The sequence below is a fragment of the Nylanderia fulva genome, unplaced genomic scaffold (assembly GCF_048542155.1).
Source record: "Nylanderia fulva isolate GAGA-0341 unplaced genomic scaffold, ASM4854215v1 Scaffold1, whole genome shotgun sequence".
Classification (NCBI taxonomy): domain Eukaryota; kingdom Metazoa; phylum Arthropoda; class Insecta; order Hymenoptera; family Formicidae; genus Nylanderia; species Nylanderia fulva.
Genome location: NW_028189192.1, coordinates 5,646,170 through 5,673,436, shown reverse-complemented (window position 1 = coordinate 5,673,436; position 27,267 = coordinate 5,646,170). Strand labels below are relative to the sequence as shown.

General features: G+C 36.8%; 2 protein-coding genes and 1 long non-coding RNA gene across 5 annotated transcripts in view; 1 reads left to right on the top strand and 2 right to left on the bottom strand.

The window, feature by feature from the left end:
- Nucleotides 1–27,267, top strand: part of LOC146725307 (uncharacterized) — a 37,619-nt gene that overhangs the window by 1,060 nt on the left and 9,292 nt on the right. The window lies entirely within an intron of this gene.
- On the bottom strand, nucleotides 312–8,263 carry LOC114931028 (uncharacterized). Its single transcript, XM_029302938.2, has one exon. The coding sequence runs from the start codon at nucleotides 8,260–8,262 to the stop codon at nucleotides 5,518–5,520; it is 2,745 nt and encodes a 914-aa protein (XP_029158771.2). The 5' UTR covers nucleotide 8,263; the 3' UTR covers nucleotides 312–5,517.
- Ptp36E (protein tyrosine phosphatase 36E) overlaps nucleotides 8,587–27,267 on the bottom strand; it is a 72,846-nt gene continuing 54,165 nt past the window's right edge. For all 3 annotated transcript variants that reach the window (XM_029302970.2, XM_085480797.1, XM_029302971.2), the window contains 12 exons: nucleotides 19,791–19,915; nucleotides 16,005–16,092; nucleotides 15,179–15,255; nucleotides 14,759–14,893; nucleotides 14,261–14,401; nucleotides 11,659–11,819; nucleotides 11,430–11,565; nucleotides 10,522–10,771; nucleotides 10,363–10,439; nucleotides 9,722–9,961; nucleotides 9,166–9,510; nucleotides 8,587–8,667 (listed from right to left, as the gene is read on the bottom strand). In XM_029302970.2, coding sequence (XP_029158803.1) covers nucleotides 8,587–8,667; nucleotides 9,166–9,510; nucleotides 9,722–9,961; nucleotides 10,363–10,439; nucleotides 10,522–10,771; nucleotides 11,430–11,565; nucleotides 11,659–11,819; nucleotides 14,261–14,401; nucleotides 14,759–14,893; nucleotides 15,179–15,255; nucleotides 16,005–16,092; nucleotides 19,791–19,915 — 1,856 coding nt within the window. The remainder of the gene's footprint in view (nucleotides 8,668–9,165; nucleotides 9,511–9,721; nucleotides 9,962–10,362; nucleotides 10,440–10,521; nucleotides 10,772–11,429; nucleotides 11,566–11,658; nucleotides 11,820–14,260; nucleotides 14,402–14,758; nucleotides 14,894–15,178; nucleotides 15,256–16,004; nucleotides 16,093–19,790; nucleotides 19,916–27,267) is intronic.

Genomic DNA, 27,267 nt, shown 5'->3' with positions numbered 1-27,267 from the left:
GCCACTATATAAAATATCATATAGTAATTATGTATGAAACATACTAGATAAATAAATATATAAATATATAGAAATACATTTTTCTGAGAATATTATAAAATATAATAAAAATAAATTATCGTAATAATAAAATAAATTAAGTAATATTCGAGAAATATTCTTTTTCAAAAATTTATTTTTAATAAAAAGAAAAATGAAACAAAAAATAATCTTTCTGTATCTTTTACGAAAATTCATGTACTTTGCTGAAATTCACACTGTAAATTGTATTGATTTGCTTGTATTTGACAATGTTTAATGAGCTCGCAAGGTAAGCTAATAATATATATTTATATACTATATTTCTACAAATAAATAATCAATAAAATTGTTCAACATATTGTGACAAAAACACAAGGCGCGGCGATCTCAATAATAAAGGCCGTTAGATTTTTTATTTCGCACATTCGCATTCATCGATTCATTATAAACATAATGAATCGTGATGGCAATTTTAATGACTTCTTGTTCACAATGTGAATTTTATTGACATGTACGTGGCAAACGCTCATCACATATAGAGATACTTATATGTCGCGTACATTCACACAGCTACATCCATACAGTCATATTTTATTATGTTTTATTATGTGTGTATACACGCGCGTGCGTGTACTTGTGTATTATTACAATATATTATAGCGTGACACGTTCAACGTGACGCGTAAACAGAAATCAATTAACATTACAACCCCATAGTATTATCCTTGCTGTTTACGCTATCTATAACGCAGTTCAATATATTTTTTTCGAATAAACAAGAAGAGAAGATTGAATAATCTAGAAATAGACGGATATACTTCCGCAAAAAATTTTAATAATTTCAGATCGTAAAATTTAGAGAATAATTTAAATATTATTTTTTTATCTTTTTGAAATTACCATGTCTTTTTTTTATATTCGTATAATCTAACAATTCTTTTAATTTAATAATACTTAGACTTTGCATAAGAGTCATCGATATAACGGTTTCTCTTTTTTCATCACGATTAAAACAGAGTTTTATATATATATACATATATATAGAAACAAAGTATATATAAAATATACACTGAAAACAAAATTTGTCAACTTGTCTAAATCTTTCAACTAAATTATTATTTTGTTAATTGAACATATATAAGTATTTAAGTCAAATTTATGTTTTGTTAGATTTAATATGTTACATTTAAACATTTTTATATGTTCAATTAATATATATTTAATTGAAAGGTTTAGTCAAGTTAACACATTTTTTTCAGTGTACGTATCTTCAATTGTTACATTTTTGAATCAACAGTAAAACATTGTTGTGTTTCTTTTTAAACGATTAAGCCTTTGAAGAAAAATTTATCCGAAAGAGAAGCTTCTTTTGTGCTTAGAGCGCGATGATTTTATGCTTCTAACTTTCTAACAATCGCAACGACAGCAACTAATAAACGCTGTGTACATTTGAATACTAAATCTCGCCCGCGAGAACCAAAGAGTTTCGTGTCGGAACACTAACACTGCAATAATCACGCCTCTTTCTCGTTTGTCGTCAACGAATTTGTTGAGAACGGGGGAGTGTGCGCATGTTTTTTGCATTTTCACCTCCTGCATGGACAGCCGAAAGGGTGGACGGATGGCTGCTGCGGTATATGCTCTTGGGGGAAAACTTTTCATTAAATTTAAAAGGAGAGTGGACGACTTTTGCTCTCCGAGAGATTACAATGCGAACCCTGTCTCACCATGTATCTTGGATTATACCCGCCAAAAATATTATATACACGCACTATTGCGATCTACAATTAAAGGAGGATCACGATACGTTTCCATAATCCGATGATAAATTGAATGTGTGCAATTGTTTGTTGTTTAACAATAAATTTTACTGATTCTAAAAATGGTAGGAAAAATTAGAAAATTAAAACTAAAAGATTGAAGTAACCGAAATAAAAAAAATAAAAAAGAGAACGAATTTGAGAACAAATATGAAAAAAGCGGAGGGAGAATAAACAAAATACAGAAAATAAATTATAAATTTAAAAAACGATACGCACGTTTACGTAATTTAAACTTCATAAAATATTGCTATATCTGCGTAAAGTAAAAAGAAGAGAAAACGTTTATTAATTGTATAAATGCATTAATAAAAAAATACCAAATAGCAATAAAAAAAATACAGTTAATTTTCATTTCGAATTAATTAAATAAAATGCTCATTTTTTCAAAGCGGGACGAATCGTGATCTTTCTCGTGCACATTTATGTCACATATCCAGGTCGGCATATACAGACGGTCAATTCCTAGCCATAGACGCGTATACTAAATTCGCACACGCATTTATATCTATACGTGCAGACGACGAACGCACAGAAAGACGCATACACACATACATACATTCACATACACAAAGCACATAATTTTGTTCGAACACGCGCGCCCACACAAACATATATATATATATATATATATATATATATATATATATATGTATATGTATATATATATGTAATGTGTATATAAAAGTAACTTTGCGTACCCTACAATAAATCGTATTTTTATTTGGCACACACATCTCATCAACTATTAAATTTGTATAATTACACCTGGCTAGGAATGCACACGTGTATATATATATATATATATATATGTATATATATATTCGCATTTTAATCTCTAATATGTACCAGATGCGTACGTATTTTCCTTGTATATAATATCGATCCAGATGCATTTAATTGTTCCTATTTTCACGTTTTTTTCGAAAGAAAATTCGAATTTAGAAAACATTTAATATTCCAAGAGTTGAGAATGAAATGTGTTTAATTCTGTTATATATTTGAGGAAGTTTAGAGAGCTTTATGGGGATTTATGGGCTAGTTTAGACAGTCGTTTAAAACATAAACGCATGTCACCTTCTGCTTGACAGGAAAAGGACAGAGACGGAGCGGAAATTCCGCTCTGTATAAATATTGATTTTACGAGAGTACTAACATTATTAGTTATTAAAATACACTATTGAAAGAGTATTCTATCAACTTGAGAGAAAGTACCAATACTTACAATCTATGGATCGGTGAAGCTATGGATCAAAAATGCATCTTTATCGATATTATTAAGCAATGCCACATCACATAAACATCTCACCGAAATTAACAATAGTACGTATTTTATGTATTTGATATATACTATATATATGTATGTGTCTATCTACATTTTTTAATATACTTTCCGCACAATCAATTTTGCGTTGTCGATCCTATCTAACGCTAAAAAATTATAAGAGGAACGCGCTTAAATTTTTGTATCATTTATTTATATAAGTTTTTATGCCGCTAAAATGTTATTATGTGCCGCGCCGAACAAAGAGCAGGCTTGGCAGGCGGACGCATCTGCGTGGGAGTCGCATTCTCGCGAATTCACGCGAATCTCTTTCCGTTTCTTACCGAATATCTTTTTTTTTTTTTTTTAATTTTTTAATAAGCCTTTTTCGATCTAAATCTCGTCCGTCGATGTCTCTCGCAAAGGTGAGTTATCAAAGATACGATAGATCGTCAGAAATTGCGATTTCTTCTCGCAGTCGTGCGAGGATGGACCATTTGTTTTGTAAGAAAACGAGAAAATTGTCGTTCGACGAGAGCGCGACTCCGTGGACCCATTCAGAAAATCTGGCGCGCAGTCGGAATTAAATCGTCGATTAGGACTTCTTTGCGTATTTTTTTTATTGTGTCCTCTTTCTCCCTCTCTTAATTCCTGTTTAAATAATATATATCCACGTACAAGGCACTCTCTGCTCGACAGAAGGATTTTCACCGGAAATCCCACCACGTTCTTGCGCACCAGCGAGTGTAGAGTCTCTATCGCCGCATCGGGCTTTCTCGAAAAGATCGAGTAAAAAATGGTCGGGGTGCGCTTTAGAATATTTCGATAGGAGCTCTCGCACATTCCGACAAAAGTACTCGTCGCGTCGAAAACTCCGGGGGGGTTTATAGCTCTAGACTGGACAGATTTTTACTTATAAAGCTGGTGAATTGTTCCTTTCTATCCTCATCTTTCTCATCTGTCATCCGAAAGTAATCGAAATTTGTTATTTACTTTCGAGAGGACATCGTTTCACTCGACCAATAGAATATTAATAACATTTTTTTCGATCAAAGAGATCCCTGTGATCCCATTTCATCTATCACGATAATCTGGCTTTATATTATGCGAAATAATGGCGTTTGCTAAACGCGTTTATCTCTATGCCTTCAAGTTTTTTTCTTCCACAATTTTTATCATTCTGTCTATCGCTTATTGCGTTATTTAAAATTGCGTAAAAATATGGCAAGAAAAATTTTGATAAGCTAGAGGATTGTATTCAGCAAGTGCCATTGTTATAACCGTTTATACGAAGAGTAGAAGTAAATCACTATTTTTCCTCTCACCTACACGACTAATTTCGACTAAAAGCGTTAATGTACAAAGTCATTATAAGACAAGCATCATCAGAAAAATATCCGTCCAACGCGAATACATCGCGACACTTTCTTCATCTAGGCGATTTATTGACGAGGTTTCAATTATCAGATCGTTTAATCTCAGAAGCAACATAAAGGAATGTCATGCTCGTATCGAAAGAAGATAAATATACAATAGAATCGCGTATAATCGTTGTACGAATTATTGGATCAATTTAACCCTTGTAGTATTTATGTGCGCTGTAATATAGTAATTTTTAATGATTTTTTAATGAATATTTTTTGTGTTTCTCTTATCAATATGTGATTATATAAACACGTTCTAAGACTGTTAAACTCTATAAAGAATATTATAAAAGTATTATAAAATATAAAAGATTATTAAAAATGTTATAAAAATTGTATATTACAATGTTGAAAAAATGAGCCTTTTATGGGAGAAAAAAATAAGTGAAAAACATGGAACGAATTTTTCGTTAAACAATTTTTTATTAATATCAAAAATTATAAAAAATTCCTAGTAGAAAAAAAAAATAAAATTGTATGTTATATTTTGTTAAAATCCCAGTATTTCTAATAATTATTTAATGAATAATTTTTCGTTTCTTTTATCAATGTGTGACTATAAGCACGTTCCACAAAAGACAATTTTGTATTAAAATTTTAATGAATATTATAAAAATATTGTAAAATATAAAAATTGTATATTACAATTTGGAAAAAATGAGCCTTTCGCGAGAGAAAAAAAATTAATGAAACATATATAGAATTTTTGTTCGTTTAAAATTTCGTTTTTAATAATATTAAAAATAATTAAAAACTTCAAGTTAAAAGAAATAAAAATTGTATATAATATTTTGTTGAAATTCCAATGTACATATATTTGATATTTTGCACATTCAATCGTTCGTATCTAATATACAATACCGAAAGGGTTAAATCGAAATACAATTAACGCGTAATTTGCGCACCTGTATCCCTCTTTCTCACGATGCGAGCATGAGAATCGGCGCCGTCGCAGAGAGAATCTCGCTCACGGGCAGGTCGATGTGCGTTATAAGGGGACACACTTTGTCCGTTTCTGGGCAACAACCGATCGGCAGTCGACCTTAGAACCGAGGGTGAAATTTTCCGGCTTGACGGTCTCCTCGACGGAGATTTTTCCGAGTCGCTTCTTAACGCGGAACGGCGTCGACCGAGGCGATATAATCTCGTAGAGATCGCTGGTTCGTTCTTGGACATCTTCGCCTTTGGGACTGTTGATCCTCCGATCGATCGGAATAGCGATGTCCACCTCGACGCAGTGATTCTGATTAGGCTTCTTCGGCTCTTCCGTCTCCGATATTAGTTCGTCCACTTTTCTGTCTACTTCGTCGGACGGAGAGTTGAAGACATCCGAGGAACAGCTCTTCGAGTCGTAGATCAGATCAGGATAGTCGCTCTCTTCAACTTCGAACGGCAGGTCCCTCGTAGATGCCAGGGAGATGGCGCGTGCTTCCGGCTTCTGAGGTTTCTCCTCGTCGGCGTAATCCAATGACATGCATCTCTTCTCGAACAGAGCCAACCCGGGTGGTTTTCGATCGACTTTCGTCTCTTTATTCGACCGATTCTCCTTTTCTTCCTTATTCTCGCGATTCAACGTCACCTTGCCCTCTTCCGTGGTCTCGAGTGAATTGATCATCTTTGACGGACGTCGTACGCTGTTCTCTCGTTCCACCGAGAGGCAGAATTCCTTATCTGTCAACAAAATACGCTTCGGCATCCGCGTTGGCTTTTGATCGAGATCCAGATCCTTCTCCCAGGATGGAGTTTTGAGCAAGCTCTTGACTTTACGCAGTTCCGTCAGTAGATCCATGGTCTCCTGCGACGGTTCGTGAAAGATCCGTCTCTTCGGTCGTCTGATGGACGCATTCGTATCCGACTCGTGATCGGGTTGATCGATTCCTTCCTGTTTTCTCAAAATAGATCTCACCGTGCCCTCTCGACTCAGATCTCGTTTCTCCTCGGCAATTTCGATCGTTTTCGCGTCGAACTCTTTCGCAATATCTCTCGATCCGAACGAGCTCTTCAGGATTATATCGGATTCCGCTGGTAGTAAATTCAGCCTCTCGTGTCGACTCAACGCGCCTTGAGAGGCTCGAGTGCGCCGTAAGAAAGACGCGTAACTCTCCATGGGTATCTCCTGCAGCCTGAATTTCTCCTGCAGCTGCTTGAACGTTTCCTTGGTGTATTCGTTCCGACGAGTCGCCAGCGAGTCCTCCGACGAAATCTCCCGCGTTCTGCCAATGTCATCGGTTATAGTCCGCGAGGCAGGGACAAACGAGAGAGCGTCCTTCGCCAGAAGATTGTCCGAGGAGATGCCTCGTCTCTCGAACTGATTGTACTTGATCGATCTCCGAGTATTTCGGCTGGTATCCTCGACGATCGATCTCCTGGTTTTCGTCGGGGAGAGCATTCCTCTTTCCAAGGTGCTGTTTCGAAACTCGCGATCGGGAGAGACGCTCGAGATAGGCCTCTTCGTGGGTGAATTCGGCGTGCTGTCGTCGCTACGAACCACCTCGCAAGAACCCTGAAAAATTCTACGACGAATCAGGGCCGATTCCCTCTTATTCGCTCGTTGCCCTCTTCGCGGCGAGTTGCTCCAGCTGTTGGCGTCGCTCGACGAGTTCAGGCACGTGATGGACGAAGATATGATCTCCTCGCTGGTGGTCACTCGACACTTTAACAACTCCGCGGTCACGCTGGTCGGCCGAGTCTGCAATTCTGGTCTCGACGCCGTTTGTTCGTCGCTGGTTTCCGTCGGTAACGAACTCGGGCCTGAATCCAGGGCGTTATCCACGAACGAGTCGTCTTTCGCCGGGACGGTGGACTCCAAGTCCTCCGTCTCGAAGGAATACATCTTCAACAGGAACTCTTTCCCCGAACGTCTTCTCTCGAACGTCGCCGCCGACGTCTCCAGAGGCTTGCTTTGTACTTCTTCCGAATGCGAAGTAAGGAGTGTTACCTTTTGAACAGTATTGTCGATGTTTTCCTTAGTAGCGATTATCTCCTCGGTCTCGTGTCTCCTAATATCGTTCTTCATCCTGGCGTGATTTTTCAGCCCATCGTTCGTCTTCCTCTCGTTTCTTACCTCGTTTCTGCGTTCGTTGCGCGGCGTGTCGAAGGTAAATTTATCCAAGGTCTTTGACGAGCCGATCTTGTCCAAGAACGGTCTTTCGACGGCTCTGCTGGGTCCGATCTTCTCCAAGTAAGGTTTCCCAATAATCCTTGGCGTGAACTTTGCTAGGAACGGTCGATCCTCCGTTTTGGAAATACCGATCTTCCTCAAGAACGGCCTCTTCTTATCCTTGTCCTTGTCCTTGAGGGTCTCGAACGAGCGATCGCTCAGCCGATCGTTGCTGTAGTTGGAGGAATTATCGCTGCTCTTCGAGCGGGCTCTTTTGCTGCGCGACGTGTACGGCGTGAGCGGTGTCCTGGGTGTCTTCGGGGTGAGAGACGGACTTGGTTCCACGTTCGGGCAGGTTTCGTCCAGCAGCTCCATCGCGGCCTTCAGGTCCATGCAGGCCCGGCGAGGAACAGGCGCCGCCGACCTCGGGAACTCGCCCTCGACGCTGCTGTTCCTCGTCGAGTTCAGATCCGGTCTGCCACCGTCAGCGTGCGAGTACAAGGGATACGAGCTCCGATCGCCCATCGGCCCCGGCGATCCGTCCGTCGTCGGATAATCCTCCAGGTACCAGGGTGTCACTCCGAGATCGTCCGGCCTCGCGGCAGGACTCTGTGGTGTCGTCGTCGTCGTCATTCCTTTACTGACGGCGCCTTTGCCTTTGATAGTCCTGTGATGCTGCTGCTCCAACTCTTGCTGACTGTACTCGGTGCCGCTCGACGACGGTATCGTGCCATCGCTGATCGATACCTCGTTCGATGTGCGGCTCAGGAGAGGTCTGCGATAGGTGGAGCAGGTGGCAAAGTGCGGCGGCGCCGGCCTCGCCGTCTCGACGATCACGCGACCTTGAGCACAGGGTACGACAGGTTCTCCGTCCGCCGGTGCCTCCTCCGGGGTCAATGGCAGCGCTGCTCCCCGACCGAATTCGATGAACCACAGCTCGTCCCTCAACTCGCTTTCTCACTTCTTTTCATTCATGTCTTTGTTCAAATAATGCAGCACGTAGTGCAGGACCAGATCGTAACAGTACTTGTATTCCGTCTAGAAAGAAATGTTGCACAATATTTTTTTTTATACAGCATAGTATCTTACCTTTTGTTCCGATTAAAGTTCTCTTTTGTAAAGAGAGAGGAAGAGAAATACGTTGCTATGTTAAATAATATTAAAGAACTTGTATATTTGGTATAACAGTAAAATCAATTTTATTACAGTTTTATTTTATTTTGACTCGAATCTTTAGTCAAACATTTAAAATAAAAATGTAAATCTTAATAATTTTAATAGATGGAGATTATTAGAAATTATTTCTTTTTCTTATTAGACGGTATTATAATTTTGACAATATTATTTTTGAGTAAATACATTTTTCTAATGGATAAAAAATGAAATCTAAGAAATCAATCTTCAAAAGCGGTGTATCGTAAATTATAGAAACGAGATAAAATTCGAAAAAAGATACTCAGTTTTTATTTAGATTAAATAAAGAAAAACATCTATGTTAAATATATACTGTAATTTTATTTTGAAACAAGTACGTACCATATTTTCGATAAGCTGGGGCCTATGCCTACGCACAGTTTTAACAGCCTGAAAAATGTCAACCTCCCCATGTTGAATGACCTGTTCTATGCACGCGTTGGCGGCACAATAGACTCCGCAACGACTTCTGCCATCAGGCGATACCACAGCCACCGGTCCGTAGTCCGTTCGTTGCCTCCATCTCTCAACCATATTCATGAGCTCCACTAAACTATTTGTGGAGGTGGGCACTTTGTGGCCCATTGGCCAACAGGTCAATTGGAACAGTTGCACGGTCTTCGGTGGCGCTTTCACTCCTGCCATCAATTCCGTCAATGAGACGATCTTCTTGTTTATCCTGAAAACCTGATAAACATAATTCGTTGATAATTTAGAGTTTATTAGAGATCCATATCATTTTTTTTCATTTTAATCTTTTATTATACATATATAGTATTGTACGTAGACTTTTTCTTTGTCGAAGATTTAAAAAATAAAGTCATAATTTTGAAGTTATTTGAAAACTGAAAATTGTTGGAGTTTCGAAGCAAACGAAAAATCAGAGATTGGTTCTCACCCAGGTTTTTATGTTAGTGTAATGATTATGGCTGATGTGGTCGATCGTAAACACGGGTCCGTATTTCTTAGAGTGCCTCCCTTCTGGCCAAAAGCTGGGAAAATTTGTGGATCCTGGAGCGGGCACGCATAGCACCACCACTGCCGCGCACTCGTAGTCGTAAACCAAAGACCAAAATTCACCGCACGTGTGTCGAAGGGGCCATTCCGTTACGATATATTCTCTCGGTTTCGTATAGCCCTGCGTAGAATAGCGAGAGTAGATGAGTGTTTTTGGGAAGAACTTGGCAACGCACGATTGCCAAATGGATCGCGAGAAATATTGCAATATATATACAATATATATATATATATATCGGTCCACGGAACTTTCTATCTATATATCTTCGACATTTATCAATTATTTATTATCGAACAGAAATTATTGCTATATGCGCAATATAAATATGAATGAGTCTCATTTTAAATTTATATTTCCGGTAATAATACACGTCATTTTGCAATATAATATAATTGTCACGTTTTATAAAATTTGACCTCGATAAAGAATGCAATTTTTTTTTTTTGACAACACTAGATAAATTATAAAGATAGATGAATTTAAAAAATGGAGAGATTTATATGTTCTATCGAGAGACTTACATCTACAAAGACGGCGTTTATATAATCCGTGAAACTGTTGCCTTGAAAACTGGTCAGGTACGGTCGAAAATTGTCCGCTGTAAGCAAAAGAAAAATAATTGTTTTGGAGCCGAGAGGAGAAAAGCAATCTCGCGCGACCGCTAGTTGCGTGAAACTCACGTGGTACTACTAGAACGTCTCTGTTCTTCTCCCTGTTATCGGCTCTGTGGCCACCGGCGCAGTCGCCGATCGTAAAGCGCGGCGTCTGTTTGCAAATCTGCTGATACTCCCGTTGATACTCGTTCACCTTGGTTATAGGGTTCTTTACGCTTTTCTGCTTCAAGCGATGCGACAGTTCCGCCACGGGGAACCAGGACGGACCGCACACGACGAATTCCTCGAGTGTGTCGTAAATGAATTTGTACTGTTCCTGTGTACGACAATGTAAATTAAGATATAAGTTAGCAATAGGTATTTTAGAACTGGTGGAACTGATTTTTAATGTCAGATTCTTGGTATCATTCGGAGACGATTTTCCCTTAGTGAAAATGTTGAGGGAGGCCATCATTTTTAGCATTTTCCCAATTTTTGCTATTATGTATCTTTATATAACTAAGTCTTATATTAAAATTCCATTAAAGCAAACTCTACCTAAAATTAACTGAAGAATGTAGTTCTGTTAATATTTTATTCCTAGAAGGCTTAGTTTCCAAAAAAAGCTTTTATTTTCAACTGCTTATAATTAAAAAATTATTGGTGTCTCGACATTTTCACTGAGGAAAAATTGTCTCCAAATATCAGGGATCTACCATTGAAAACTTTTCCGCCAGTTCTGAAATATCCTGTACATCGAGGCAATATATCATCGACCGATCTCCGAAACGGAGTAATTTTTGAAAAAGAAATTAATGATTGAATTGATTTATATCGACAAATGTCTCACGAAGTCTCTACTTTATAAAAAATAAAATAGATGTATTCTTGCTTATGTGTCAAACACTTTCACGTAAACTGTTCGAAATACAAAACTTTTCTTTCATTTGACACGATATCACTTTTACGATATTGAGCAAAAGTTAGTGTTGTACCAAATTTTCTATAAGTCCTCTCCTGCTCTGCCTTAACTTCTTCAAATAACCAAACACGTCGAACGCGTCTTCCTCCTCGGCCAGCTCCATGTTCGCATCGATCGCTAAATATACTCCCGATCGTCCGCCACCGTCGCTTTGCACATCAGAAACAAACAAATTGATTATCCCATTCGCGAAAGCAACGTACCACTTTGCTTTTACTAACAAAGTAAATTCGCGCCCTTACTTGCAATGAACGATCATAGGCCCGGATTCATTCTTTAGAGTTGATCCCACGACGGCTCGAACGCGCCGTCTAAATTCCAGCACCGCGTTGCCGAAGGGACACGTATGCGAATGCCACTCTGTATAGTGAAATTGCAACAACGTTCTCTCTTCCGTGATTTCCTGCGAAAACGCGTTTACATAACATAAATTTTGACTGGGAATCATTGATAAAAATTATTTTTATATTCATTTATTATTTATTCATTATTCATCATTATTCAATGACCTTTTTATTTTTATGGAATTAAATTAAATCGAAATTATTTATATCCTATATTTCGTATGAATATCAATTCTTAATTATAATTTATTAATTTACAATATATTTTCTCTCTCTTTTTCTCACCTTGTCGCAAACTATTCGAAATATATGTATATATGTGAGATTAAGCGCTCTGACATTTATGATGGAAGAACTGTGAAAGAGATCGTCGCTCAACAAATTGGCGAGGCGACTTGTCGAAATCACCGATAAATAACTTTTCTGAAGATCAAGATTCCCCCTCGGCATTGTTATCCCAACAATGCCGCGTTTAAGCACGAAAATTGCAGTCGCATCTTGCTCGAGTCCGCGTTACAAGTTGAGGCGTTCTCGTTAACGCCTCAGCTAGCAGCACTTTGCTACTTCCGGAATGAGGTTACTTCTCCCCTTTCGTCTTTCTTTATATTAAATTTCATTCGAGCCCGTGAATTTCGAGAATAATTGCTCCATTGCGTCTGTCATTCGACAGACATCGTCGCGCGATGTCACGAATATAATTTCGCGCGGATCGTTATAGTTAATAGTTTTACGTCGAGAAAAGTGCTGAACACGAGACAGGTGACGGACTTTAATGAGATGTCACTTGTCTTGTAACGTGAGATCGTTCTCTAACTATGATTTTCCTCAATGACGCTGTGAATAAGCGGGCTTATAATTATTTTAGATCTTTTGGGAAAATCAAACAGTCAAGAAAATTTGCGGCTATTTTTTGAAAAAGTACAGTTGAAAACATAAAAAAGGCAGACGATAATATACGAACAAAAATATATAAGCGATACTTTTTTTATATTTATCAGCAAGTCTACTCTCAATTATATTCTTATAAACGCATTTTTTAGAAATATTTTTTATATATTTAATTTTTTCTTACAAAAATAAACGATTAATACGAAAAAGTAAGAAATATATTATACCACGTGTGAGACCCTTAGAGAAAATTAAACAGTCAGGAAAACGTCGCCGATATTTTGAAAAAATACAATTGAACACATAATTGGATAGACGATAATAGACGAACGTAAATTTAATCACAATGCTTCTTTAATCAGTCAATTTACTCAATTATATCTTTAATCACTTTAATTATTTTTTCTAAGACATATATTTGATTTTCTTTCTTAAAAAGTTAAATGATTAATACGAAAAAATAAGAAATATATTGTCACGTATAAAATCATAAAATAACACCGTTGGAACAATTAAGAGCATTTTTTTCTGGCGCGACACGAAAGAATTACAAAGTTAAAGGTTCAGAGACAGTCGTCGGAAGCATAACGCAAAGGGGGTGGCTTTGAAAAGTCCGCGGAAAAATACTCGTCGAATAACAGAAAAAAAGTTGCACGAGAAAAGGAGTAGGTAAGTAACGACGCCGGTGGCGGAATCAGATCACAAAGCATAAGAGGTAGCATGAAAGAGCTTTAGAAAGTCCCCGCAATTGTCGTTCCTTGTTCTCCTCTCTCACGGAGAAAAGCACAATTAAATTACGCCTCCGGTGTAATAACTCTTTGAGCAAACTTATCGCATCGACTAAGCATATCATACAATTTACGTACATTTCGAATTCAGGCAACGTCCAAAATGACGACGATCTCTGTCTATACATAGTTAATTTTATCGACTTTTTTCCGATAACTTTATATTCCACATTACTTTCCTTTCTCATGACAATCTGGCGAGATCTTTCTACTTCGCGACAAATTTTGGTATTCGGAATTCGTTGCCGGACCATATTATCCAATCGCAGAGAGAGAGAGAGAGAGACTCACACTCGCAGATTTTTCGCGAATGTTTGACGCGAAACTTTTTCGGTCAATAAAAGAAGACCCTAACAAATTCTGATGTGGATTATCCGGATAATCTTTGATGTGGCGCTCGCTCTATAGGCTCTTGTGATTTATTCTTTATATACACGAATATATTTTGATATTTAGACTTATGTTGCGGTGGATTTGCATCGTCGTTTCGTCAACGATGAAAGAATAACAGGACGCGTGTGTATCGTGAGTTTTTCAATACATATACGAATATATACAAATTCGCGCGACGACTAGTACGAATATCTGAACATTTTGCCGATCGATCTCCATCGCGCATGTTTGCGTTCCTTCTCGCGACTAAATATTCAATATTATTTGCGTATTTGCGTATCCGCGTTATTCTGTTGCTGCGTATATGTCGAAAAATAACACTCCTTCCAATTTTATATCCCCGTTTAACGCTTTATATCATATTCCAGACATGTGTATAAGATGTAATGTAAAACGCACAAATTTCGCGTGATAACGATAAATGGACTCACGTCATTCTCGTTCTTCTTGTAGAGTTTTATCGTCCTTATGTGAAAATTGGCGAGTTCCTCTTCTTTTAGCACGGAAACACCGATACCACCGTATTCCTCGTCTTTGTCCTTACTCGCGGGCCAATATTGTACACACATTACCTGCGACAAGAAGAGTTACAATTGATAAACCTGAACAGGTTTACAGAATTTTTATACAATGAACTTTAAGTTTAACCCTTCTGTCAACGCATAATTTTTCATATTTTTATCAATGTACCCAATACCAATTGTTTCGATACATTTTTAACATTCAAAGTTACTTTGGATATCCAAGTATTCGTTCATTAACAGAAAGATTAATACTGGTATTGAGGACGTTGATCCTTGGTCAACGTCAAGTCTCGCCGTAAAATTATGTTTCTAGAACGCGACGAAATAATTAATCGGCTATAATTCCGATTTGCGCGAACTGTCTCTATTCGCGAGAATGTCACTTCAGTCTGTCACACCCTTTACCTTGATAAAGTCAAAGGTCTTCGTTAACATAACGATGCAGGAAGCCTGTTCTTGCCAGACCATCCGCCAGAATTCCGTCACCGTGTTCTCCATAGGTCCCTGAGTGACGATGTAAGCGTTCGGTTTCAATATACTCTGAAATGCAATCAATATCGACACACTGTAATTCGAAACCCGCCACATCATTAATATACGCCTAAGCCTTGGGCGGATGGAATAATCAGCTTGTGCATAGCGTAAAGAGAAAGAGAGAGGTAGATAAATGAAGCGAATCCACAAATCTGGCTAATATCCATCTTCTACATGAGAAAAGACATGATTTTGCTATGAAATATTGGATCGCGTAAACTAAGAACGCTCTTAATTTGTCTTCTTGAGCATTAAATACTCGTTTATTATCGAATATTGTGATATACTCACATCTACATAGGATGCATTAACGTAATCGGAATCAGGCTCGCCCTCTATCGTGTCCAATACTACCCTATTATAGTCGTCTATAAAAAGAAGCGGAGAGAAACATTTTAGGTGGCAAAATCTCTTATTGTAGAACGGAAATAAATTCTTGTTAAAGGAACAGGTCGGCGATTGCAGCCGCCTTGTAACCGTGATTTGTTTCTTCTTTCTCCTGGCGAGAAAGTTAATTAACGAAAATCTGGAAACTGCCGCGAAATGGTTATTAACGCAATAAAAATTATCTTTTTCTACCGCGATATATATCGAAGAGAAAAATAATTTTGTCGCGATATATATATATATATATATATATATATCGAAGAAAGAGATAATTTTTATTGCGATTCAATGTTTCTAATAAAATTATTAAACGTAAGGTGGAATAAATAAAATCTGTTGTTATACACATATATACTTACATACTTATTACACATATATGTACATATATGTGTACGTATGTGTGTGTATATACATTGCGATAAAAAGACATAATATAATAACATTATATTATCTTTGTCTTATTATATATATGTATAAAATAAAATATATCCTTAATTTATTCCAAGTTTTATAATTTTATTAGAGACATTGAATCGCACTATTGCAATCGTATTCGCTTATTCACGGATAATTACAAGAACGAACGTTCGTTACGCAGCTTTTCATCGTTTTGAATTGACATTTTATTTTATTGCGTCCGCAAATTGTGCATGCAATCAACGTGATTTATTTCCGAAAGCGGCAATATTCGCGATGTAATAAGAAACTCGATTGATGACTATTTACTTACATGGAATACACTTTTGATTCTGATTTTTTTCCTTGTTCGCGGACTTTGTAGCGTGTCTGCACGAATGTGTTTCCACCTTCGTTGCCGTCTGCAACATAAAAATACAAATGTGAAATAAAAAAATTTAATTTGTAATTATGACGAAAAAATCCCAAATAGTAAAAAAAAATTATAAATTATAAATTTGACGACGCATAAAATTATTTATTGTACAAAATTATGTAATGTCGATTATATATATATATATATATATATTTTTTTTTTATGCCGAATATTTATATTATTTGCGCTGAAAGAATTAATCCCGAGTATCTCACGTCATTAAATCATTTTTGTATCATCGATATTCTTAGATTACAATTGAACCATTGAATCGTTGAATCATATTGGACCACGTGTCAGTAACGTGAATATGCGGATGTTGAATAAATTGAGTTCTATACATAGAGCAGCATTTAAGAAATCACAGAGTCTTTGTCAGGAAATGTATAAGGAAAATTTGGATTGTATAGGAAAAAAGGAAAAAAAGAGAAGAATATTAAATATTCTTTTTCCGTGCTTTCACGACTTATCCTTGTGATAAAATTGACAGTTAATTATAAACGAAACTTTGATTATAAATATGCTCGAGGTAAAAAAAAGGAGAAAAAATACGATACCCTTCTGAAAGTTTTACAATCCGTATTGGAAAAAAAGTTCTTAGCCGATAACGCGAAAAACTCGTACCTATATTTACTTCTTCGCGATTAATGTATACGGATGAATCCAATTTTCCGCAGAAAGTAGCGTCAGAGAACTTTAAAATTTCTTGACGCCACGATCTCGCGTCAATTTAATCGGAATCGCGAATGTTGGCAGATGACGCCAAATTTTCGGCGCGTGGCAAACAGCTGCAAATATTCGCGCGATATTTACACTGTGTATTGCGATATACAGTGAAAGTAGCCAGAAAGTAGTTTTCTTTGGCAATGACGATTGCTTGATGTCTAAAATTCGGCAAATGATAGAAAATTACGTGACAATCACACGTGTCGCATTATTTGGAGCTTAAATCTGTCGAGTGTACCATTTGAGCTTTCTCTGACCCTTCTGTCAATGAACGGATATCGGGGCATACAAAGCATTTAAATATTAAATATTTAAATTTAAATATAAAAAATATGTCCAAACTTTTCTCAGACAAAATACAAAGGGCCTTTGTGTTCGAAAACCTAAAATATAATAGGAAGGAAACAATATTCGATGCCCAGCAGCTGCTATAAAAAAATTGTCACAATGCAATGCGTCACAATAAAACACACAGTTGGCATTCGACTATCCATACATTGATGAAAAGATGAAAAATAGCGCATTGACAGAAAGGTTGAAACACGACGACACGCACGAACAATTTTCCGATCGATTTCGCTTTCCCGATCGCGGGAATAATTTGGATTCAATACGTCGATCGGACGCGAATATACATCTCTATTATTACTATCACCATTAGCAACTCTCGGGTCGCAGAAAATTTAATTAATTCACGCGACGCGTAAATGCGCAGCTCCCGGAATTTTTTCGCATTCTGCGCGCCGCTTCATGAATACGTATGACGTTTCATTCGCCAGTATTTGTCGAACATCAGGGACTTTCATTTCCGATAATGCTAGGCGAGTTTAATTTAAAAATCAAGCCGAGATGGTTTTCGCGTCGCGCTGCGCCACGCCGGCCAGATTAAAATTCAGCGGCCGCCATTCGTTCGTCCCCTTTATTTTTGTCATCCCTGCTCTGAGTCTCTAGCGCCAATAGTTTGCTAGATTTTTTTCGTTCACAAAAAAGGGTGCAAAAATTTCTCGGGAATGGAATGTCGAAAATGGGTGTCGTATAAAAAAAATAATAGATGGATCCCCCTCTGCGATTATTCCCAGGCGATTAGAAAGAACCTGCGCCGCGAGGACATCGGATATCTCTGGGATAATCTCCGTTGGCGTATAAACTGCGCTCGAGGGCCGCCCTTCGTCGTGCATACCGTACGAGAGAGCGGGGTTAAGAGCTTTCTCGTGTCGATGGCGAACGCCCGGGAAAAAAAAAAATTCGCCCTCTTTCGTCCGTGTTTAGGCGACGCTTATCGCGTGTCAGGCGGATCTCTCAAAGACGCGCTTACACTAGCAAATGATATACCTTCGAAAGAACGACTGACTTTCGTCGATGCTTTGTATCGCGCGAAAGGGGTTTTTAAATCTTTAGAGCTCGAAACGATATTTGTCAAAAATTGTTTTATATAACATGATATCTTTGAACCCTCCTTTTATCTCTTTCCTCGCGCGAGGGTATATGAAAGATAGAATAAATCTTATTGTTAGAAGGCCCGATGTCCAACGGTAACTCGAATTTTTCAAAAGTGAAACTGCGTATACACGGGGAACGAGTATTTTCTTACTACAAAGGATGTAGATCAATTTTACGCTTCGCGGAATAGGGATGTGAGAGCAACTCGGTGAAATATGTAAATATCGCCTGAGACCGCTAACGTCTCCCCTGAAACAGCAACGCAGGGTGGAACGTGTTGAGGCTGAGATATGAAGCGAAGAATGGAGATCAGATCGGATGTATGTCGCTTTCTGAGGCATTGCAGTTAAGAATTCAATTGTGTCTCGTCGTCCGCATGAAGTTTTCTTATTCCTCCTATGCATTACATGCTACTTGCATAATAATATAGGAATGATGAAGTAACAGAAGGTAAATTGCGCTAGGAGAATTTGGACGGTGATAAAAAAAAGATACGTGTTCCATCAACTTTGAAAATTCCAACTAAATTTTTATGAAGTTCAATTTATTTCAGACGCGAATAAAATCGTTGAATTTAAAAGAAAAATTAAATTCAATAGATGTGTCTCTGCTAGTTTTTAAAGAAAAATATCCGACTACATTTTAAAAGATAACACTTTAATTTTTGTAAAGAAAAAATTTTAAAGGATTTTAGAGCACCAAAATTTGGACGTTTAGATTTCAATCAGACCAAAATGTTTTAGAATTATTATATTATCGTGAGACGCGAAATTCACGATATTCTTACGATAAAACGGCTTTTAATCGTTTTGAATATCTGGTTGAAATTACCGGAATAAAGCATACATATCTTCGCGGAATTTGCGTGTCCCGAATCGCGGTTTAATGAGAAACCGATATAATGGTGAATCTCGATTTCTCTCGACCTACTCCTGAGAAGCTCGCTTTGTCTCTTGGCTGTCTGCCTATCCCCCAAGCACTGCGATATCCGCAAGTATGCCTGCACGTACATACGTACGTATGCATAAGTGACTGCGTCACGTACTTCCGCTTTATATATATATATACATATATATATACATATATATCTGTATTAACATGCAAGCAGATATTATTCCGTCTAACAATATGATCGATATTTCCCTTCGATATTTGTAACAGAATCATTAAAACGCTATTTTAAAACGTTTGCTTATTATTATACATCAAAAGGTACCGCGTTGTCAAAAAAAAAAAGAATTAACATTTTTTAATTTGCAATTCTAAGAACACACATTTTTTACTTTTTTAATATAATTATATGCTCACCGGGAGTCGAGCAAAGTCTCGAAATGATAAAATGTAATAAATTGTTATATTAATTGGCGATTTTCGGTAGACATTGTCCGATAATCGATAGCGTATCGAAGTGAAGAGTGGGCCGTAAAAGTTGTCGAAGCGAAAGGTCGAGTTCGGCCTTTCCCAAAAGGTGATCAAAGTTAAATGAGTAGATGGGAAATGGGATTTACCAGGTCTCACCTGAAACTCCACTCGGTATAGAACCGGGAATTTTCGGCGCAACTCGCAGAGTTTCGGAAACTGCGAGAGCTCAGTCGGCGCCGTTGGCAATGTGGTGCTCAATTTGCTGCTTCCCAATTCTTCCGCTGAAAACATACAAAGATGAGAAAAGGATTAGTAGGATTAAAGAATAAAGCAAGGTGATTTAAGAACATTTATGACGAGATAACGTTAAAAGTAATATAATCCTGACTGAGCTTAGTATCTTAATATTTTGCAAACTAAAGTGGATACTTTTATCCTTATATAAATATATATATATATATATATATATATTATTATATATGTATATAAGAGAATGGAGATTTTGTACAAAGGATAAACATACATACATACATACATATATATATATATATATATATATATATATATATATATATGTATGTATGTATGTATGTATATATGTATATAAGAGAATAGAGATTTTGTACAAAGGATAAACATATTGTAAAATAAAGTTTACTTGATGCTCAAAAGTAAGCTTTCTTTATTGCTTCTTTATGCATTAAGAAAGCTCTAAAAAGAAAACATTCTAGGCAATGTTGAAACATATACGATATTTTACACAAATAATAAATATTAGTAATACGATATTTTTTTATATTATATTTGTGAAATAAAATTGTTCAAATAAAATAAAAAATTATCATACATATGAATAAAGTTAACTATACACAATTTTTGCATATAAAATCCTTTTAACGCGCGTACATGTAAATTGTCATAAATTTTTTGTATAATTACTTTTGACGTAGGATACTTTTTACATCATCGCATCAAATTTTGTTCATTTTATTTAAAAAAAATATTTCACAATAGTTATCAACGCTTTTGAGATATGCTTTAATAATATGTTACTAAATCAAATGCCGAATTTTCTCTCTCTTTCTTCCTCTCTTTTTTTCACATGTCGAAAAATCGAAAAATGTTTCTATATAAATCATCTTACACTTTTAATATCATGGTAAGATTGATTCAAAAAGTCCTGTATATATACGTATAATATCATGTTGCAATATCATACGCAGCATATTGATCGAACTACATGTTATGGAAAAAAAAATGGCGAGGGCAAATTGAACACTTCATTGAGCAACTGCGTTGTTTGCTCGCGTGCTGCTGAAATTTCTCGCTTGTAGAGATCTCTTTTGTTGAAAAGATGAGTGGAAAAACTAAGATGTGAGAGACGCGAGAGTGAGACAAACCGCTACTTTATTCGAGGAAAATTTGCAGCTGCTTGTCGTTCTCAGCACATTTCACATACATATATACGTGCATTCTCTCGAGACATATACATACATATACTCACACGCAATCACTTGAATAGACGTGAATGTGTATGTGTGTGTGTGTGTGTAAATTGCAGTTGTACTTATTACTGTCGAAAATTGTTAATCCACTGAGAAGCACGAGAGATCTAAACTACCTGGTTGAATATAGTTGATATTAACGTAACAATTTCCGACAGTTTTGTAAAAGAGATAACTCTCTAATATATTAATTAGCTCCCGTCGTTTCGTTAATGTAACATCGACTGTATAATTAACGCGCGTAAATGCTCGGCATAGATTATTTTAAAGATTAAAACTCGGCGGATTTCTCAGTTCCTTTCAGTATTATCCGTCTTGGCAGAATGGAATAATAAAAAGAATTAATTATTGTTATATAGAACGTTTAACCGCAAAGGCTAAAATAGGAAGAAATTCTATAAAAATAAAATGACTTTGTAAAAGTACTTAAGCTGCTAAACTTGCTAATAATATAATGGCACGTTATATTCGCATTTCAAAGCTACACGCATAAAATAATAGCTGACATTTAAATGTAAAGACGATTTATACAAAATGCCGAGAAATTTCAAACGCGCGTAATACTACGTCCGATGCGTAGATGTGAGTAGAAATTGAATTGATTAAAAATATGACAGGAACACCATTCTATAATATCAATAGCATGTGTAACGAAACATGAACTGTTATAAAGAACTGTCGATTGTTTATAAAGAACGCTAAAATACGAAATTTTAATAAATTATACGCGTACCTATTGTTAGACACGTGAATATAGAACAATAATTTTGATCAAAGTAAATCGTGCGTAATAATCGAATGGAATATTAAACCTAGTACTTTAATTATTTTCACGATATTGCTTGCAAATATTATTATTATTTGATATTATTCTAACGCATGCGTTCTCGCATTTAATAGGATCTAAAGGAATCTTAATGCAACGTCCAACTTTGCGAATTGGGCCTCCTAATTACCTGGCATACTCGTACTAACACGAGGCTGTCTATACAAGGTACGACAGCCTCATTACTCTTTGTCTCTTTCGAATACAAGAAACTAGGTTTAACATATGCAGCAACGTAACTGCTTCAATTTTGCATCAGCTTTGAGTTCAGTGTATCATGGTAGAATAATATGTATGAGAAGAACATATCACATTGATATCACGCATCTTTAATAATATAACAATTATATTTTCTCAGTTAATATAGAACTTTTATATAAAAATATGACAATTTAATATTGATATATATAATTTTTTTGTGTACATATTTTATATCAAATATTTTTTGAAAATTAATAATAACTGAAATTATATATATAATGTTGATTTTAATTAAATTTATATAAGTGGAAAAATATAAGATAAAAGCAAATAAAAATGATTTCCGTTTTCGAAATATATATTAAAATACTACACTGAACTTCTCGAATATCGTTCGCCATTCTGCGAAAAATCGCGCTAACATCATCAATTTGAGAAATACATGACCTTTATTTTCTATTTGTTTTCCGCCAAAATAGCGCACCGCGTTTCAAGAAATCCGTATTGAATATTACGTTCTACCAGACTTTGGTATGCCGAATCGTGAAGTGCGCGTGTTGTTTATCGGTTTGAATTTATCGGCGGGATATACATCTATTATTAGACCAGATGCATGCACATGTACAATGCAGCAAATCAAGTTTGCTAACGCACGCCCGAGATCTTAATTACAGCGCATCGAACGTTGTTACATATGGAGATGCGACACTTGTGTAGAGAAATAATATATCGAAGTAAAATTGATAAATTCTTTGAAATATTTTAAACCAATTTTTGAATAATTAAGTTATGTGCAATCGTTTCGCTACGAAGAACACGTCTGTAGAATCATCATAAAAACAACCGCATTGTCAGAAAAAGACGTAAAGGTTTGTCCAAACAACTATAAAAACGTGCAAGAACGCGAGAGATGAACTGCATTGACATTCATAAACATAGCAGTCAATGACCGTGTTTTGCAAGAAGTAGAGTTTACTAAACTCATTAATCTCTCTCTCTCTCTCTCTCTCTCTTTCTCTCTGCCTCTCTCAAAACGATCTCTTACAAGTCGAGTTTAAATATTTCTTTGAAGCCTCACGTCGATCGGTACAAAGAGCAGACGTCCTCGTTTAAATGCGGCCAAAAGTCGCGGATACTTTGAAGCCTGGTTGAGTAGCCATCTTCCTCTCTCTTGCCTTTGGAGGTGAGCAAACGAATTTCGGCACGATGAAACCATCTCGACACGCTCCAACCATCCCGCGATAAAATGACCTTTGACATACACGTGTACGCGGCACCAGAAATCTAATTAGATCTTTCCCTATCGTCGCGTACCTTCCCTCTTTCTCGTTGTCGATATCGTTCGACTAATTGTCCCTCTTCAGTCTGGTTCTCCTCAAACCTGAAGAGCCCTCGCGGCGATCGCTAGATGTTCCATCATATATTTTTCCCCTTTCTATTTGAGGAATCGTTCCTATCTCTCGAATAGGTATATCTCTTCACGAAAAATCATTATATTCCGAAAGATCATTACGTTCCGCTCCAATTCCAAAAGAAAGTAATTTGTTATATGTTTCTCGCGCAATTTTTACTGGGAGATCAAATATAAAAAAAATCATTCAATTAAAAAGTATAGACCACTTAGAAAACAGCACAAATAAACAAGATAATAAAATATTATTTACATAAGTAAAAAATATTGAATTTATATTTATATAAATGGTCTGAAAGTTAGCTAAAATATTTTCGAGACAGAAATCCCGAGATAACGTCGAGTTAAAATAGCAAAATATGTAAAGAGTATCGAGCCATTTTTAGAAATAACATTGAACCGTTCGACATTAAAACGTCATTTTACGAGATACACGTATACTTCGTGGAACCCGGAGCCTGTTAGCATTTAGAGGAAGCCACTTTCGTATCTGACCACATTGAGCATTGTATTTTTAGTCGCCAGACACATTCTCTCCCGACTCGACGCCAAGCTGGGTGATTTCACCCTTCGACCGATCGCTTCGAGGACTCACATTCTTCGAGACAGCCGCAATGAATTCCAGCCGGGCGATCCGATTGCTCCGTCGAAAGGGTTCCGCAGTGATTACACAGAGTGATTGACCACAAAAAGGGGTAACTCGACCTTCGTCGTGGAACCGACACGTGTCGACGTAGAGAACTGTCGACCAGAGATATATGGGTATCCTTAAAGAATTTAGCAAATTATTTTATCTCATCGATATCGAATCGCGTACTCTAATTCGCGAACGTCATCAATTTGGCGGGAGATCGCGGCCGATGTGTTTTCATCCTCCGCTTTAACTCCTTTGTCGTAAATTCTTACACCCAAAGTGCTTTTCTATCGACGCGAATAGAGAAAAGTAATCGGGTAATGCATCAGGCCGACAAATAGGAGTTGTAAGGAACGTCCCGCGAGCAGAGCTCGCACGGTAAATGTACTGTTAAATTAGGCGTATCGAATTGAATCTTATGAATCTAGATATCGGACGATACTTAGATGTCAAATGCGATCGACTTCGGAAAATTTGTTTCCAGTCATGCGCTCAGTTATGATAAAAGAAATTTATTTTTCTATTTATGTAAAGATCAATTCTATGAGAGTATAATGTTTTTTTTTTTTAAATTATGCAAAGTCTTTCTATGGGTCTATTAAAGTTTAAATATATACATTTTTTACTATTTATATATAAATATGTTTAATTAAATATATACATTTTAATATATTTTATTAAATATAAATTTATTAAATATATTTTATAAGAAATAAAAAGAAGGAAAAGCTGACATTGTTATTTGTAGCATTGTAACCGCGAATTCGCGAAAATCTCATTAAAAAAAATACATTTTTCTCAATTTATTTGCCGATTTTAATTAAACATTTCAATCAAAATGTGTTAGCACGAAATCTTTCCTTTCGTTTGAAGGCGGGGCTGATATTTAACGTTTCGCAGCAACGTTGGGAAGCTCCACCTGCCCGTTATATCCAACCCACACGTTTACGTTCCGTCGTAAATTCTAACTAAACCCATGTAATTTTTAACCAGACAACCCCGCCAAGTGCGGCCGGTTAATTAACGAGAAACCTGATCTGCGCGCGTTATATCCGGTGCGAACCCCATGGCAATTGTTATTGTCTTGCGGTGATCGATCGAAGATTTCAACCCGCCCAGAGAGAATTATAATACAAGGGCGATTCATTAACGACATTGGTCGTGTCGGCAATTAGGCGCGAATCGCAATTCCATCCATGCGCGTTATGTCACCGTAATTATTATCGAATCGTTCCCCCTTTCAACCTGGTCGATCTGGTTTGCACATTTTGTGACTTGCGTCGACGTACGCGGAACATGTGCGGAATGTCGCGTGGTATAAAAAGCATAACCACCAGCACCACCAATGTCATAAGCAGGATCATGTTAATTTCACGACTACGTGACTGCGCGTCGCGCATTAATTTTCCGTCAAAAAGGGCGAAGGAGAGGCGGGAGATGATAATTACCGACAGTTTATAACTGAAGTTTCGCATTAATTCCGCGCAATTTAATTTTGCTTTAATGAAGGCAGTATATTATACATGATTAATATAAAAGATGATATATATAGGTATCTCTTATATAGGTATCTCTCTCTCTTTATCTTTCTATCTCTCTGAAATATTAAAGAGAACACGAGATTAATATATCGAATATATGTGGAACTGAAATGTTATCGAGGATGAGAATTTTTCGAACAACCGGAATGGAAGAAATTTTGTTCAGACTTATACTCTCTGACCAATCAATAAGACGGTACGATTTCGCGATAGCTTTTTTTTCCTCGCCAAGTATTGCGAGGATAAAAAGTTTCAGCTGCTTTCCGCGTGTATGGAACTGCAAGAATTCGATTTCTTTTTGAAAATTTTCAGTCAACGTTGTTATACGCTTCTGAGTTATGAAATAAAATTGATGATATAAATTAAGGCACTTTATGATTTGAAAAAATAAATAACGTGAGACTAGAATAGTTATTACTGAGATGATTGTGAGATTCTTTTGCCATATAGGAGACATGTACGTAGCTTTTACCCTAATAAGTCGTTGTTGTGTATGTGATAGTGAGGAGGATTCTCTAATTGGGATTATTAAAGGTTACGATTCCCCTACAACGGTAGATCTATATATATATGCACATTTGATTGATTCATATCTCAATCCCTTTCGCAAATCACTCGCTATTGAACGAATCTTAATACAAAGGGAACGGCAAGGCAAAGCAAATATAACGTATGTACGTATACAAACACACTCGAGTCTGTTATCAAGAGATATCAAACGTAATCGCGTCGACATAAGAAGGGAAGAAGGCTGGAAGATCACCAGCCACGTTGCGCTCTACTTTCCCTCCCAAATAGTTTTAATCGATTCTCCCCTACTTGCTCACAAACTCTCCAGGTAGCACTTTATTGACGTAAAGGCCGAAAATACACACGCGACGAGCGACTTCGGTATATATCGACGATATTTTCGCAAAGGAATATACGAGGAAACGCCAGCGCGGTTTTCCTTTCCGCGGATGACAAGCGGAACGAAGCAATTCGATCAGTTCATTTCGAGTATATACATCCTGGGGCCGCGTGCTTCCTCGGAATTCCTGTTTTTCCTTACTCCCGGAAGAGCGGAAAGGACGTATTTCGTATTACAACTGCGCGAAATTGCCTCGCGTTCGTCCCACCCACAACGCTTATTGCGAATAACGTCATAAAAATAAATTATTACGAACTTGCGCACTCCGTCTGTGTACGTATACCTACATGCTGAGTGTACATTCGAGAGTTCAAAATCATGGTCTATAAATATATACCGCGGAGTAGAACTCCATTATTCGAACAACAAAATGCTTCGAATAATCGAGTTTTTTTTTTCAAAATCGAACGACCGTTTCTTGTAAAATATAAAGATTTATTTAGATACAATATACACGTCTTGGGAGTGTATATAACGAAAAATTATATTTAGATTTTCTCCAATCTCCATTTTATCTTTCCAGTATATGTCTGAGCTTCCAGTTTATACGTATATCTTTTTTAATATAACTATATTGAAAATTCAATTTGTTTTTGTACTGTGCT

What these genes read in the sequence shown, in the direction of transcription:
- LOC114931028 (XM_029302938.2), bottom strand. Translation starts at nt 8,262, where the DNA reads ATGACGACGACGACGACACCACAGAGTCCTGCCGCGAGGCCGGACGAT.